At 35.7% G+C, this 15,570-nt stretch overlaps 1 protein-coding gene and 1 long non-coding RNA gene across 2 annotated transcripts; one reads left to right on the forward strand and one right to left on the reverse strand.

The window, feature by feature from the left end:
- Nucleotides 1–256: 256 nt before the first annotated feature.
- Nucleotides 257–10,232, reverse strand: LOC119074780. Its single transcript, XR_005087248.1, has 4 exons — nt 10,221–10,232; nt 3,951–3,956; nt 2,963–2,965; nt 257–591 (listed from the first exon to the last, which is right to left on the reverse strand). It is a non-coding gene; the product is annotated as an uncharacterized LOC119074780 (long non-coding RNA).
- A 1,060-nt stretch (nt 10,233–11,292) lies between these two features.
- Nucleotides 11,293–11,857, forward strand: LOC119074791. Its single transcript, XM_037181073.1, has 2 exons — nt 11,293–11,536; nt 11,611–11,857. Exons 1-2 carry the CDS (start codon nt 11,361–11,363, stop codon nt 11,837–11,839), a joined length of 405 nt encoding a protein of 134 aa, XP_037036968.1. The 5' UTR covers nt 11,293–11,360; the 3' UTR covers nt 11,840–11,857.
- The last annotated feature ends 3,713 nt before the right edge of the window (nt 11,858–15,570 follow it).

Below are 15,570 nucleotides of genomic sequence, written 5' to 3' on the forward strand. Positions count from 1 at the left end.
CATCAGTTTGTATAAGATGAATATTTCGTACGATTTTACGTAGAATTTTACACCAACACATGTGGGCGATGACATTTTTGGTAGTTGTCAGTTTAGTATTTTGAAAATCCAGTATCACGAATGTAAATTTTTGTTTTTATTTAATATTCGGGACAATTTATCTTTAATTTACAGTGAAAATAATGTGTAGACGAATTTTTTCGAGTGTGGCTTATATTAGGAGAAGAAAAAACTTCTCAACTTTCAAGTGTTTTTAATGAATTGTGTCAAAATTGTGCTAATTCGAAAATATTTTTCACGGAAACTTTTTGCAAATATTTTAATCTTATGAAATAAATCACTCTTCTTAGAGTACACTTCCATCTCTGAAAGGTTCCAACCTCATCCCCAAGGTAATCGTTCCAATATTTTATTATTTTTTTAATTCAAAAGATTTGTGTAGCAAAAAATTTCGAAACTTTCGCGTCAATTTGGTTACCAATTTTGCCCACCAATTCTCACACTATCAAATATTTCGTTTTTCATGTCGGTGACACAATTTTTACGTAATTTTGTTCGTAGTTTCCAGTCTATATATAATTCGTCTAAGCTCTCGGCATACGAATTCACACGTATACTGTAATTTCGTGGTTTCTCTCCTTATGATGGAAATAACTATTATTTAGCTTCTTTTTATATTCAAAGGCATTGACGACTAATGCTTTAAAAAACTACTAGTCATTTGTTGTTGGTAACGACAAAAAGATTTTGTATATAACACGAGGGTTTATTTCAATGAACCGAAATAAGTGCAGTCGTGTCTTCGCGATGAAAAGTCGATTTGCAGAATGTTTAGACCAAAATAAGTCTTACGATTCTTTCATCCCACCCGTAATTGGCAGCTTTATAAGGCAGACAGCAGTTTTATTTAAACTCAAACGATCGGCAAGTCACCATTCAGAAGAAACACTTTCAGTCATTATTCACACATATTCTTTCGATACGTACAACAACGGAGCTGTTCGAAGCTGTCCCTTGGGTCGGTTCGGAGGAATTAGCCTTTATTGAAAGCATTTTACTGATATTCTATACGTTTGGTATAATATGAAAGCTGTAATGAATCAACAACATCGGCTTATCAATCGATAAACAAATGAATAAATTGAATTTATTGCTACAATATCGAATCATTTCCATTAGCTGTCCCTACGTTTCGTCAATTTCATGTTTCTCACATATACCCAGTTTGTTCAATGAAAATAAATTCCTTCAGGGACCGTTCATAAACTACATAACGCTAAAAAGTTCCATTTTTGAAACCCATCCCCTCTGTCACTCAAAATTGTAAAAAATATTGAAGGCTAGCCTTAGATTAGATTCACTCCCCTCTTGCGATATGTAATTTATGAACGGCCGCTCATCGGTTTTCTACCAACCCGTTAATATATTGATATTTGCACAATGTCTCGTCTGATGCATTTGATCCCATTATTAGATATCTAATCAAACGTATTTGGGATGAATGGAAAGCTTTTCCATGGCTTATGAACAGGAGATTACTACATGTTCGCATTATTGACTTTGATAAAATAACAAAAACAAACGAAGTAAAAAGAAAAATCCGTTGCCTCTAGATGTTGATTCAATAAAATTCAAATAGTCACCACCTTGCGTACCACATTTGCACAAAGTATTCTTGAAGAATAATAAAAACAACACGTCACACACATGAGAGAACACATGCGTAGGTGAAGTATTTTGACGAACTTTAACAACTAAATTTCAGGAAATTTAGTCCTTGAATCAAAAGTATGGGGAAGTTCGTTGAAAATATAATACAAAAAAAAAATGTGAGGTGGAAAGGTAACAGCAAGTGTATAGCAGGTCTGTGTGCCGGATATTGTGAATGCGGATGTCGCATTTTATTATTTTTAACTTTGTTTATTTAAAGAAGTAGAAAAACATTTATCAACGTACCGAACGATGGGGAGGAATTGAATTTTCATGAGAAATTATCTCTTGTTTGGATCTCGGTTCGTCACACATTTTTCGTGCTACTGTAGCAATCAGCAACAGGCGATTATCATGCTCCTCAATAATTTGCTACGAAAATCCGTCAAACTGAACTACAATTCATTATCCCAACTGTTCAATAATTTATGTTACGGAGATAGTTCTTCAATTCAGTATTTATCGGCCATCCCCCAACATGTTTTAAAATCCATTTGGGTAGGTCCAACAAGTCCAAACTATATGCCAAAGCGGAATAAAGTTACTGTTTTCAATTTCAATGCACGTATCATGCTCCATCCTACACAGTAATCTCCCCCATGGAGATCCATACACACACAAAAAAAAACGGAGCACATGCAAACAGGTCCGGAAAAGTTCACAGTGTTGAGCATGGAATGCTATTTTGAAGCTAATAGTAGACCCATATAGAGACTATGTTACATTAACATTATACACGCTATACACATAAGCCATGTTAAAGGATTTCATTTTGTTTTGAACAACTAGTTGATTGTTTGCATAGGCTACAGAAATGATGTTATGATGGAAAAGGATTAGATATCAACAGTTTGCCCAAACATAAATAAAATTAGTTCGTTCATACACACGGTTTTGTGTCACTGAACTGCTTGCTGTGTATTTACTTTGAACTTATTCAGTCTCCCGTAGACTAGACACACTGTAACGAATGCTACGACTACGACACAGACGAATATTTCATTAGGAAAATGTAATTTACGGTTGCATGAATTGAGTGATTGCTATCGGTCAGCTTTTTGGGTAAATGAACTTTTGTCCCAGCATCCCAGCTGTGAAAAGCGAAAAGATGATTTCTCTAAATTTCAATTAAAAAACGGTTTAAAAAACGGTTTAAAAAACCACAAGCCTTTACAGAGTCTAAAACACGAATCAACTAACATTTTTCGGATAAAGGTCAGCGAATTTTTGTCCTTTTTGACATTAAAATAACTGACTTCACGTGTATGTGGTACATGGGAATGTTTGTTTTAATCATTCTTAAGAATAATGAAGAGAATGTGGTTATGTTGCCTCTCAAAGGGTAATACGTGTTCTTTGCTCACGCCTTTTTGATTGAACAATGTCCGATGTATATCAACAATTCTTAGAAGACTAAAATAGTCGATTATCTTTAAGGGAAAACGAGACAAACATTTATTGCGTTGCGGTGAAGGTGAATATTATCGACATTAAAAATTGTTTTTCGTAGTACTACTATTATATACTGAGCATTATTCTGCGATATAGTGTGCGATATGCGTGACGTCATTTTTATTTACCTAGAGTTCATTAGCATACATTATTATGTCGATAAATTGGTCGTTTCCGCCAATACAATAATAGTACATTATGATACCGGGGAATATTGCCACCGTTATACACTCGTGTATATTACACAAAACACGTGTTGCTTCTGCAACCACTTGCCCAGTACATTTTGATCTGAACAGCAGCAATGAAAGTCGACAACTTTCCGATTCAATAAATTGTTTATTCTCTTCACCACAGCTTCAAATTCCTACGGGTTACAATTCAATTCAAATTAGACTTTATCTAGTAACTACCGTACAAATGAATCCTTACTTTGGTGTATCTACTGCGCAAACAATTATCGCGTTAAACAGAGCGGCTTGTGACCTTGTGAACATAACCTAAACTGAGACTAAAGAAAACCACAAATAAGCTCAGTTCGCCCAATGCAGACCGAAGTCCAATTACCTTAACACATTTTTTGCCTATCTTTGCCCTCGATGGTCTCAGTTCAGCGGAACATTCCCCAAATTAGAATCTAATAAACGAAAATGTGATTTTTGAAATCGTTCTAACACTCAAGGCTACAACCGAACTCACAATTTGAAATTTAAAGTTTCTCCAATAGGTCACCGCCTCTGATATTCAAGATACTTAAACTTTACTTAATTTACGTTAATTTCGATCACTTCGATCTAAGACTACAACAAACTATTTTCACTTTGATGCAATCGTTTTTTCTTTCTCTTCTTCTTCTTCTTTTACTAACACAACGGCTTCCGGCTGTCACTCTGTCTTTTCCTTGGACGTAAAGTGGACTTTCGGTCGTTTCGATTCATTCTCACGTTCGAATCGTTGGTGGCGTACAAATTCGAATCTGTGTTGTTGACAACACGAGTGCAAAAGGCTTACGACAGGTTAGGTCAGGTTGACGTGATAAGGAAATTGGCTTTGACCTGACCTGACCGATTTTTCAGGTCATTACCTGATATGACCTGGTGCGACCCGATGACCTGCAATTGAATTTCGGATGAAAACTTTGAATCAAGTTGTTTTACATATTTTCGCATATAATATGACTTTTCAAGAGTCCAGGAATGTGTACTGATACCTTTATTCTTGATGTTTTCGTCGCTTTCTTTCGTTTTGAAAAGTCCAAAATATCAGGGCTCACTAGCTGAACAAAATACATTTTTTGGTGCATTTTGGTATAATAGCGTGAATTTTTCACCATTGATAAATATTCATTTGGAGATTTGGAGAATGATTAGGAGACTTTGAAAAAGTGACCTCTAGCGCCATCTACATCCGGTTGAAGTTTTAGATGCAGAGGACACTTTGATGAATTTCTGTGTAGCGGCTATCGAAGCTACACAGGTGATGTTGGGCTCAAACGAAAGCTAAAGGTTCAAAGTTTTTTTTTGTGCAAAAAAAATCCCAAAATTTTCCGTTTTTCCTGCAGTTTTTCCGAATTTTCTTAAAAATGATATTTTAAAACTGAGGTGAAAGTTAAGTAATTTTTAAAATTGGTTCAAAAAAGTTTTTTTTTCTTCGCTATTATCGTTACACGTTCAGCATCCGAACTTTTAACGATGAAAAAGCTTTTGGATATTTCGCAACAGAGTTTCGGTTTTCATCGATTTTTTTTCCGTTAATTTAATGAGACTAGTACTGGGAATTCTAGGCTTGATCTAAAAACAAAATCAAACCAGTTTTTCGATTTTTGAAAAAAAGGTTAAGTAGTCGAAATCTGTTAAAATCTGACAATTTTCCTCGTTCAGAGAACTTTGACAGACCCTACAAATTTCATAAACGCCTCAAACAGCACCAGATAACTTAAAACGCTTATCTGAGACCCTAAGCTTTCAAATGATACCAAACACTCCACCTCCCCTTCAAAGGATGTATGATTTGTCATGTAAGATATGTGGTGGGACCCAATTTTAAGCAAATTTCAAAATATATGGGAGGTAAGTGGAAAAGGCAAAAACAAAATGATTTTAATTATTTTGGGTGAGTCAGCTTTTAACAGCTTCCGTTTTCTAATCAATATACAGCTAAAAATTATTTCTGATCTGAATTCTTAAATCAACTCAAGAAACAAAGATTTCTTCAGATTTGTAATATATTGTCGCGCATGAAATGATTTTATCTTTGTCGAACTAACTATCAGTTACCTTAAAACACATTCGACAAGGTTTCAACGAGTGAATATTTGTTGATATGTAAAAATTGAAAATTTCTGTATTAAACATTTTCCAAAAAAACTTGTCGTCAAAGAATTTTTAGAAGAAGTTTTATTGAAATTATTCATAATGTTCTCAGTCCAGTTACTGCATTTGAAGTTAGCGTTTTGCAGATGGCCATTTAATCTGTCAACGACAGGAGGAATGAAAATAAGCAAAGAACATTGGCTATGCCTTTTTATCTAGCTCAATATGTGCAAAAACTAAGGGTGTACCAAATTTTTTATTTACCCCTTGAAAATGATATCATGAAGCAATGCTATGGCAAGAGTCTCGGCGAAAGCTCTGTCAAAGCTTGTGAAGTAAAAGACTTTACATTCAACCAACGCACTACACCATAATAATCTTAAACATGGTTTCCACTCAACAAAAATTACTCACACGGAATACTTTTTTAGTAAGTGGAAATCAAGCCTTAAGAAAGCATACTAGATACTAAGGAGCCACCTATCGTCTAATAGTATAATGAAAACTTTTGTACAACAGTTGTTTTGTATAATTTGGAACTGTCGATCTCAGAATTTACCACTCCATACAAATTCCATTTTGGTGTCTTCATATCTCCTAAATAAAATGGTAGCGCCACACCGTGCATTTTAACATCAAATTTAGTCTGAAATAACTAATTTTAGTATTTGTATCAAAACTGTAGTAAGATTCTTTCCCCGGTTCTATCCTCGAATATGGAGATCCAAAATAAAGATTTGCTTAGATTCAAGAAATTGTTAAAGCTGAACAACATCCAGCTATGCATGAAATGAACTGTTTCTACATAATGGAAATACGAATTTTACGAATTCCAAGCATATCGTTTGTTATAGAATAGATCCTAATTTTCTCTCTACTCCTAAAGAAAAATCGTGTCAATCCGAACCACTTCCTTTTACAAATCAGAATCAATGAACCGGAAGGGTGCGAAAGGTTTGTACGCAAGAAATATGGTTTTCTACGAACATTTCAATACTGCGGGTGACATATAGAAAACGATTTCAACTTGTTTCACTGGTTTCCTTTTACTGAACTGGTATAAAAACACATGAATGAATACGTGCATGTCTACTTAAGGTGGAGCATAAACAATTTGTGATTATCATGTTTATAAAAGCTGATTTTTGATACATTACAATAAAAGAATCCCTTTATCTGAAAGTAGTAGGAGTAGTAACTACTGTGTTCATGAAGTAATTTTTTTTAGTTAGCTTTTAAATTCCAATTTATAAGCAATTTTTCCTATTTTCAAGAAAATTGCAATTTGTCTCGTTGCTGGAAAAGAGTAAACCAATGCCAAGGGCCACAATTTACCAATCGTACATTTATGATGTACGATCCATCATTGTAGTACGAATTCAGTTAGCTTTGTTCCAGCGCATTCAGGCCACTTTATTCCACATATCAACGTTAGCATATATTTGCGCGTACGGAAACCAGCATTGATATTCGGTGTGAAATAACGTAAAATGATATGGAACGATGGAAGCAAAGCGAACTCGCAACAGACCATTATAATAGACAACGTCAGATTTTGACCATGGACCACGTATCCATATTTCATAATTAAATTTTTAATTTTTGTAAATTTCTTGCAAATAAATGGCGAATCTCAAATTAATGGACCTTAGAATTATGGCAATGAATTAATTTTTAAATTTCAAACAGCGATTGCTGATATATTCAGAGATGAAAAAGTGCCTGATATTGCTGGCTTCACAGATGTTAAATTTAAAAGCAACATGGCGTCAACTAACTCATTAATGTTGCCGTTATCGTCGGCATTTGCCATTACCGTACGGATTTAGCGTTAGCGTTAGTGTGTGGCATTTAGCGTAAAAAAATACCACGGTCTCTAATAACTTATAAGTTAGTTTTACATTAAAACGAATGAAAGGTGCTTTGATAGCGCAATTTTTTTCAAATTTTAGAGTGTAACAGCAGTACATCAAATGTGTTACTTATTATGATCCAAGTTTTATTAAAATAGTTTAACAAAATCTTGTGCTTCATTTACATCAACATTAATTCTGCTGTGAGAACACATTAGTTACAAGGTTGTAAACTTTTGGGAGGTCATGCTGATCACCATTAGATATGCAGGAACACACCAATTCTGATGATTTTACATGTAAAATGTACACTCCATAGCGCAGCCTTTTGAAGTGATTGCAATAGTACATTACTGTCCTGATGGGACATTTTTCGTTGAGAGTTGTTTGGTGGGTGTATTTCGACTTTGTACTTTGTTGTCTTGTGACCAGAAAATGCGAAAAACCGGTTTTGAGTTAGACTGTAATGACGCATTTTCTGCCCGAATTCGTCGCACTTTTTTTTAGCGTATTCGATTCCATAACTCGCCTTCGGCTCTGTCTGGAAACCACTCATACGCTACAAAAAAAGACATATGGAGCAAATGGACTCTTACATGCTACATGCGTCGAAACCCGTCTCGTTTTCGTGTCTTTATTGTCCACCAAATTATCAACCAAATTTACACAAAAACTTTTCAACTTTTTATTCCTTATGAAAAACTTTTACGATATTTGCGGCCAAATGGATTGGAGGTGTGAAACTAGTTCAGTGTTGATATCGTAATAAAGACAAATGTTTACATTCTACATCTAATTACATATCTCGTGCTATACTTTGAATCTCCAACTGTTTTACAGTTATACCTTTGCTTAGAAGTCTCCAGTTGTAGATTTGTGATTTTCCTTTTTTTCTATTTCTCTCTCGAAATCAGATTTACAGCAGAGAATTCTGAATTATTTTTTGCGCGTTCATCAGTGTCTAAGCAAAATAATAAATAATTCACATTGTACGTGACATTTTATTATACAACGTAAAGACGCTGCCGAAAATTCGGTGTATCAATATGAGAATATATACGTGACAAATGCGGCAGAACGATGTGAATAATAAAATGATCCGATTCCCTTTTTCGAATATAATTTTTAAGTTGAAACTTTTCGAAGTGTTAATTACATCGATCGATAAGGCTTGAGTTTGGGTATCGAAAAATCCTTGAATTCCTGAAATTTATACGCAAGTCAATCGTAGGTATATTGTTGGTGGTTTGGTTATAATGCTGATGGAATTAAATTAATTTGTGTGAACTTTGTGTGTATTCTTAAAAGCAAATTCAGAAGAAAGGGGTAAATTTTTCCGATTTGATGATCCCTCAGATATAAATTTGGTCAATGAGTTGAGACGGATGAAAAAAGATATAATTGAAATTGAGTCATCATTGGTGGAGAAAATGATTTAAAACAAGAGGAGATTTACGCGGCAGGCGCGTTAGCAATAGACTCGCACGTTTCTAAACTACATTTTTCGCAATATTTCCACTCATTTCTTAGTTGAGTGTAATTGCTATTACAATTGCCACAATCGCAGTAGTCCTTATTACATAAATTCAATTACGAAATTTATGGTAAAATTGTGAAATCACATAATAGTCAACTGTCAAATGTCGAACAATGTAGGGTTAGCGGATCATACATTTTAATCAGTCAAGTCGTGACGCTCGTCTAGTTAACATCTCCGCTAAAACATTCTCTCTCAACTATCAACTATTGATAGTTGACTATCAATAGTTGAGGGAGAATGTTTTAGTGGAGATGTTAACTGGACGAGCGGATCACACATTTTAATCAGTCAAGTCGTGACTCTTGTCTAGTTAACATCACCGTTAAAACATTCTCTCTCAACTATCAACTATTGATAGTTGACTATCAATTTGAGGGAGAATGTTTTAGCGGAGATGTTAACTGGACGAGCGTCATGAATTGACTGATTAAAATGTATGATCCGCTAGCTACTAGATTGTTCGACATTTCATGGTCAACTATTGAAAGTTAACTATCACACCAATTTCGCAATATTTCGCATGATTTCGCAATATTTCCACACATTGCGTAATTGAATTTATTACAGAAATTTACAGCAATTTACGCAGCCCTCGTCTGGTGAACATCTTCGTTGAAGCATACTGCTGGCCACTTTCAGATACTAATATTTGAGTTCTCATCGAAAAGGCTCACCCTCTATCACATATCAGACATACGTGAGAATGGTAGTTGGGCAGAGTGAATTCGATTGGGACTAAAAATCTTAATGGAGTGATGTGTGTCGTTGCGCGAGACGCTGTGACCTATAAATTTTTGAGGTCTGATCGAAAAGGCTCACCCTTCATCAATATACCAGACTCAAGTGATAATTGTAGATGGGCAGAGTCAAAAAGATCGGTATCAAAAGTTTGGATAGTTTGAGCGTGTCGCTTCAACCGTCCTTTCATATTTTTCTAAAGTTACGACACACGGACAGACAGACGAACGGACGGACGGACGGACGGACGGACGGACGGACGGACGGACGGTCGGACGGACGGACGGACGGACGGACGGACAGACGGACGGACGGACGGACGGACGGACGGACATGGCTCAATCGTCTTATAATATCATACTGATAATAATTGCCCACTACGATATAGGCCGTTTTCGATTATTTCACTTACTTACACGATGGTGGGCAAAACATAAAGACTCTCACGATTTACTTCGTATCGTGCGAGTCTAATTACCGATCTGTATGCTCTGATAGAGCCTCCATCCATACATACTTTTGTTAATAGATATAGAGCTTTCCATGTTATTTTCCCCGGGCAATCATAGTTTTAGGAGGAAAAATCACCTTGTACATAAACCTACCAATTGTTACCAACTTGTCTTTCACAAACCACCTAACTAATTCTAAAGCCAGTTTGTGGAAGTCAAAATGCCTTGATGAAACATCTAATTGTTAAGATCAGTAACGTAGAAAATATTCGGATGCTGTAGGCACTGCGTTTCTTTTGTAAAAATATATGACTTGTTTTCATTGGATGAGTTAAAACATACAATATAGACAATGTTACCACCAAAGCTTGCAAATTTGACACCTGTCAATGGGTTGTGATGAAAGTTCATTGTTTGACCGTCGAAACTGATCGCCAGCGCCAATGTCAACATTTTCTTGTTGATTACTTCAATGATCTATTGAAATTGAGATATAAACTCAATAAGCCAATTAATTCAATGTATACTACATGCCTGAAACATAAATTGTGTATTTACTGAGCGTCATATACCTGAAACGTCATTCTTCTTCTTCTTAAAATGACGAAAATCACAACCCATTCAGTGATTGTATTAGGAGCAGTGCTGTGGGCAGGGCCAATTAATTTTTATTTTTTTAAAGTGTGCCAAATTTTCTTAACAAATATATTTTACAAAAATAGACCCTGGTTTGTAGGACACAAAAATCAACTCACCTCTGAGGTAACACCTAAATTTTAGGCAAATTTGCATACCGAAAAGTCTAATTGTTGCAAAACTGCAAATGGTCTATTTACATCCCCGGTTAGTATATCAGAGACAATTATTAGGGGTAAACCATTATGGCTCGTAAAGTTCGTGAGTATGGCGATTTCATAAACTACTAACTTTACGAACCATAACCCCTATTATATCCATACAGATATAATCGAAATAGTGATTAAAGAGATTATTTGCACTTGGGGGCAAATAGCCACTTCACAACGTTTTCTAGTCGGTCAGTTCAAAAAACGTCAGCTAAATTCGACTAGCTTTGTCCGTTATCTTTTGTGACATCAACCTGTTTTCAGTAAAATTGATGATAAATTTTTTTGGTTCTGATTTGCGCGGTATGATTTCTAATTAACTGACACTTATCTTCTGTAAATCCTTATCTACAATAGCAACGATGAAATCATGAACTAGGTGTAAACATTTTGTTCGTATTCAGTTCAGTTCCAGTCAGTCAAACGCCATTAAGAAAACAGAGGCACTTTTTACTAGAATGAGTTACTATCCGAAACAAATTTGGTTCTACATACAGAACATATCCACTGGTTTGGTTCTGGACATAAAGCACAATGGTGACGGAGAGGTGATAACATATCCGTGCCATGGTGGAGACAATCAATTATTCAGATACGACCCGGCAACTCAAATGATCCATAGTAAAATGAATGGGTGAGTAAAGAACATAATACAAATTACTGGACACTCTGAACAGAATGTAAAAAGTTAATATTTGGTAAGCTTAGGCTTGTCTTAGATATAAATCCGAAGGACAACCGTGTTATCATGTATCATCCACATGGAGGATTGAATCAAAAGTGGATTTTCGACAGCGACAATACGATTAGAAGTCACACCGGTAAAGTGATGGACGTAGCGAAAAAGGAAAGACTTTTTGGAAAGTCGACTGGTGAAATGATCGCCTATCCCAAGCATGGCGGTCCGAATCAGCAATTTAGACGAGTTTATGTTTAGCAATGATTGGCCGAAGTTATTGAAATCAAAAACAATCGTTAAAAGTTCAAAATCGAACTGTTTTGTGATAAATGCGAAGTTAGTCCGTGAGAGAGGTGAGAGATTAAAGTCCGTTAAAGTGGACGCATCCACAATACTCTCTTTTAAATATTCAATTTTAAGTGGAAATGGTGGAAATGTAAGAAAGTTACAAGTATGTAGCCAGAGAGTCCTGGAGCCACCAGAACGCAGCCTTGTACCTATGTCTTATTGTACTCGTTTGAATGCTGGTATGATGATGAAACATAAAAATTCAAAATTTCAAATACCTCTGAGGAGATCACTGGGTCATTTTTTTAATTTAGTCTGCCGCCGATAAATATTTTTCGGATGATATCGGCACACACTTCTAAAAATACCGTAGAACGTCAGCACAGTTTGCAACAGTTGATTTATATCTTACGTCATATGCCAGACTCCAATACCCTCTCTTGCAACCTAACTACATTTATTAAGGTGGTAAAAATGCAACGTAACGTTTGCATTTTGCATGAATTAGAATTTAATCTTAAACAAATTTTATTTCACTTCGACGAATGCATCTTTTTATATATCGAATACCGTTGATTTCCGTCTTATTTTCTTAATAAAATGACTAACTCAATTGACAGCCACACAGCAAACATGAAAACAACAGTGCAACAAGTCCTAGTTCTGAAACTGCTTCCTCTATTTACGTGTCTGATTTTTACTTTTTGTAAAGTCACGTTGCCATACAATTTATCCCTGCTCACAGTTAATGGAACGAATCACCTTTAGTGCTTGTGAATGCAATGGATGCGATGGCTTCATTAAAAATCATTTACGTTATTATGCGAACATTGTGTACATTGAATTATGGACTACTCAGAATTCAGACTCGCAATTTCATGCGGGAATTATGAATAAACGAAAATGTTTTTCCACCGTGTTCATTCAAACCGTTAGTGTTGTCACTGTCACACAATTTCCCCATTTTCACTTTGCCCCAACGTTTCGAGTTCTATCTCGTTTTAGCATTTCGGGTAGAAAAAGAGTGGTCATATACAGTCAGTCTGTTGCAGAAGCAACAGTTTGGTATTTATGAGAATATGTAAACGATTTTGATTCCTACGGGAAATGTGGAGATTTTTTTTTTGGTGTTCTTTTTGTTTGTATTTGGTACAATGAAAAACTTTTTCATTTAACTGGTTGCCTACAAGAAGAGAATGTGTACGGTGTAACTTTGTTTGGAATTTCGAAAAGCTTTTTGTTGTGATGAAAATTTGTGTTAAGTAAAAAGTTTGATGCGACAAATTTCGAAACGAAAAAGTGTATCGGTTACAGGTTCAAAATAGACCATAACATTGTAGATGCTATGAATAGACTCTTCTAAAAGTTTGAAAAATAGAAGAATATTCGTGCAGGAAAGAAAAGCTTGCTGTGAATTATCTTTCATATTAAGCTTTGGAGCTGTTTTTACTTGCAACACTACGACTCTTCGTAACCAATGCAAAAATTATATAGCTAGTTCCAGAGCTAAACTTGAAAAGTGATTTACTATTTTCGATTGGTATTATCATGGCCCTCATAGGTTAGAGACTGTCGGAATAATTTTCTTTGCATTTTTTTTCCTCTGTCCACATGTTTATTTAGACATTTGGGGAGTTATTGCATGAGCCGAAGGAGAATGGTATAACCCCAAGTGTCTAAATAAACATTTGGACAGAGGTGAATACGCTATTTTATCTACCGACGGCGAAATAATCGCATTTTTTCGCTGCTATTATTTCACCTAGGTAGACAAAAATACTTTCCACAAACCATTACCCACGTATGTTTGGTATCATTAGAAAGAGTAGACCAGCAGAATCGAGGGCTGATTAGTCTTTCGTTTTTTAGAATAGAAGAATAGAAGTTCTCCGACGTAGTCAAATTGTTTCAATTTCTTGTAGCTCTTCATAGCAAACGCCCAGATTGTAGGCAGCTGATGAATGCGAATGGCTGGTAGCCAATTTAAAATGGGACACAGCCAGGTCATAGCGTTCGGATTGGATGTTAGCAACTCCCAATTGAAATTCGATGTCGCCAAGTATGTGCAGTAGACTTTGTACTGCGTCGTCGAATGTCTTTGGAGCCTCAACCTGTTGACGATTTGGATCGTTGTTCATTACAATTTGAAACGATGCTTGCGTTTGCAACAGGAATAGGAATTCCTGAACTACTATGGGAGACCACTCTTCAATATTCTATGTCAAATTATGAAACGTTGACGTTTTAACTGATGCATATCTGTAAAAAAAACTATTCGCTGTTTGCTGTAGAACATGCCACACCACAAACACATCGGGTTTTAGCCCCATTTTTAGAAAACAATATTTTTCTGAGTCTAAATTTGAAATACTCAGGCGAATTGTTTAAAAATATTCTCAGGTTAAGCAAGGGCATAGCACTGCTTGACAGTGCTATGGCAAGGGCCAATGGAACTATTTTTGTTGTCATTAAGTATTAAGTATACTTAACTCTAGATTCGGTCCTGTAGAACAAATTTATTGTTTAGTCAGGCGTTCGTCATGCGATCAGTCACAAATCATTCGGCCTTTTTTACTACGTTGAGTTTTTTGATGACACACCGCTCCAGAACTAATTTTTATTCCGAATAGTTGTTACAGATAATATCGAAACGGTGTCGACTACCAGGAGTACATAAAAATACAACAGACAGTGTATGTACCAATAAGCCTCTCTTCACTTTTATTCTCACAAAAAACGGGCTGCGACTGACGTATAATTTATTGTAGTCGACAAATATCCACTTTCTCCCAGCATGCTTGCATCATTCGTATGCAGACAATGTATGACATGAAATGATAAATTTGTTATGATCGCCTGATCAAATTTTGATACAAAGTGTCGTTGTCCGCTATAGATTTTGTTCGTTTTCAATCCTGTCGCTTTATTGCGAACGATGAATGTTCAGACATGAAATAGAATAATTTTAATTTATGGTAATGCGATTTGAAAAACATTGTCACCGTTAGGTCTTGCAGTTTGCAGCTATAATACAATTTTAAAATTCCAAGTTACAAGTTATGAGGACCAAAGACCCAAAACGGTGAAGTGCGATTACATCTTTTTGAAATATTGAAAATTTCTAGAAAGAATAGGAGACAGGGCTTGAAAAATTGTGATTTTAGCGTGAAGAAATAGTTAGAACGGCTCCTTAATCACTTCGCATTTTCTAACAGCTGGTGGTCTGTGTGTCACCGAATTCTCATTCAATATTCCGAAGGTACAAAATTTTATTTTACCTGGAAAACATACTTATTCCATGGGTGGTGTTATCTAATACGCAATATTGGCTATACATATACATTCGGAGCGGTTACTGAAGTCAGTTGCTGGGCAAAAGACTAACTCAAATGAAATTTTCTGAATAGCTTTTTGAATTGATTCTCAGACCGATTATCAGACCTTTAAGACCCTCTAGTCCACCTAAAACCCTGTGCCGTTTTTCTGAAGGATTTTCAATGCGGGCTCAGAACCGGAAATAGTAAATTACTGTCCTGCTGGGACATTTTTGTTGAGGCGTGTGGGAAGGATGTTTTTCGAGCCGAAGACGAGGAATGCATCCAATACGCTACAACAAAAAAATTCCCGGCAAGACAGAGGGATTCTTTTGAAAAACAGGCATCGGGTAATCTGGCACACGCGATCATAGTATGTGTCTTTTT

This window comes from Bradysia coprophila, unplaced genomic scaffold (assembly GCF_014529535.1).
Source record: "Bradysia coprophila strain Holo2 unplaced genomic scaffold, BU_Bcop_v1 contig_151, whole genome shotgun sequence".
NCBI lineage: Eukaryota > Metazoa > Arthropoda > Insecta > Diptera > Sciaridae > Bradysia > Bradysia coprophila.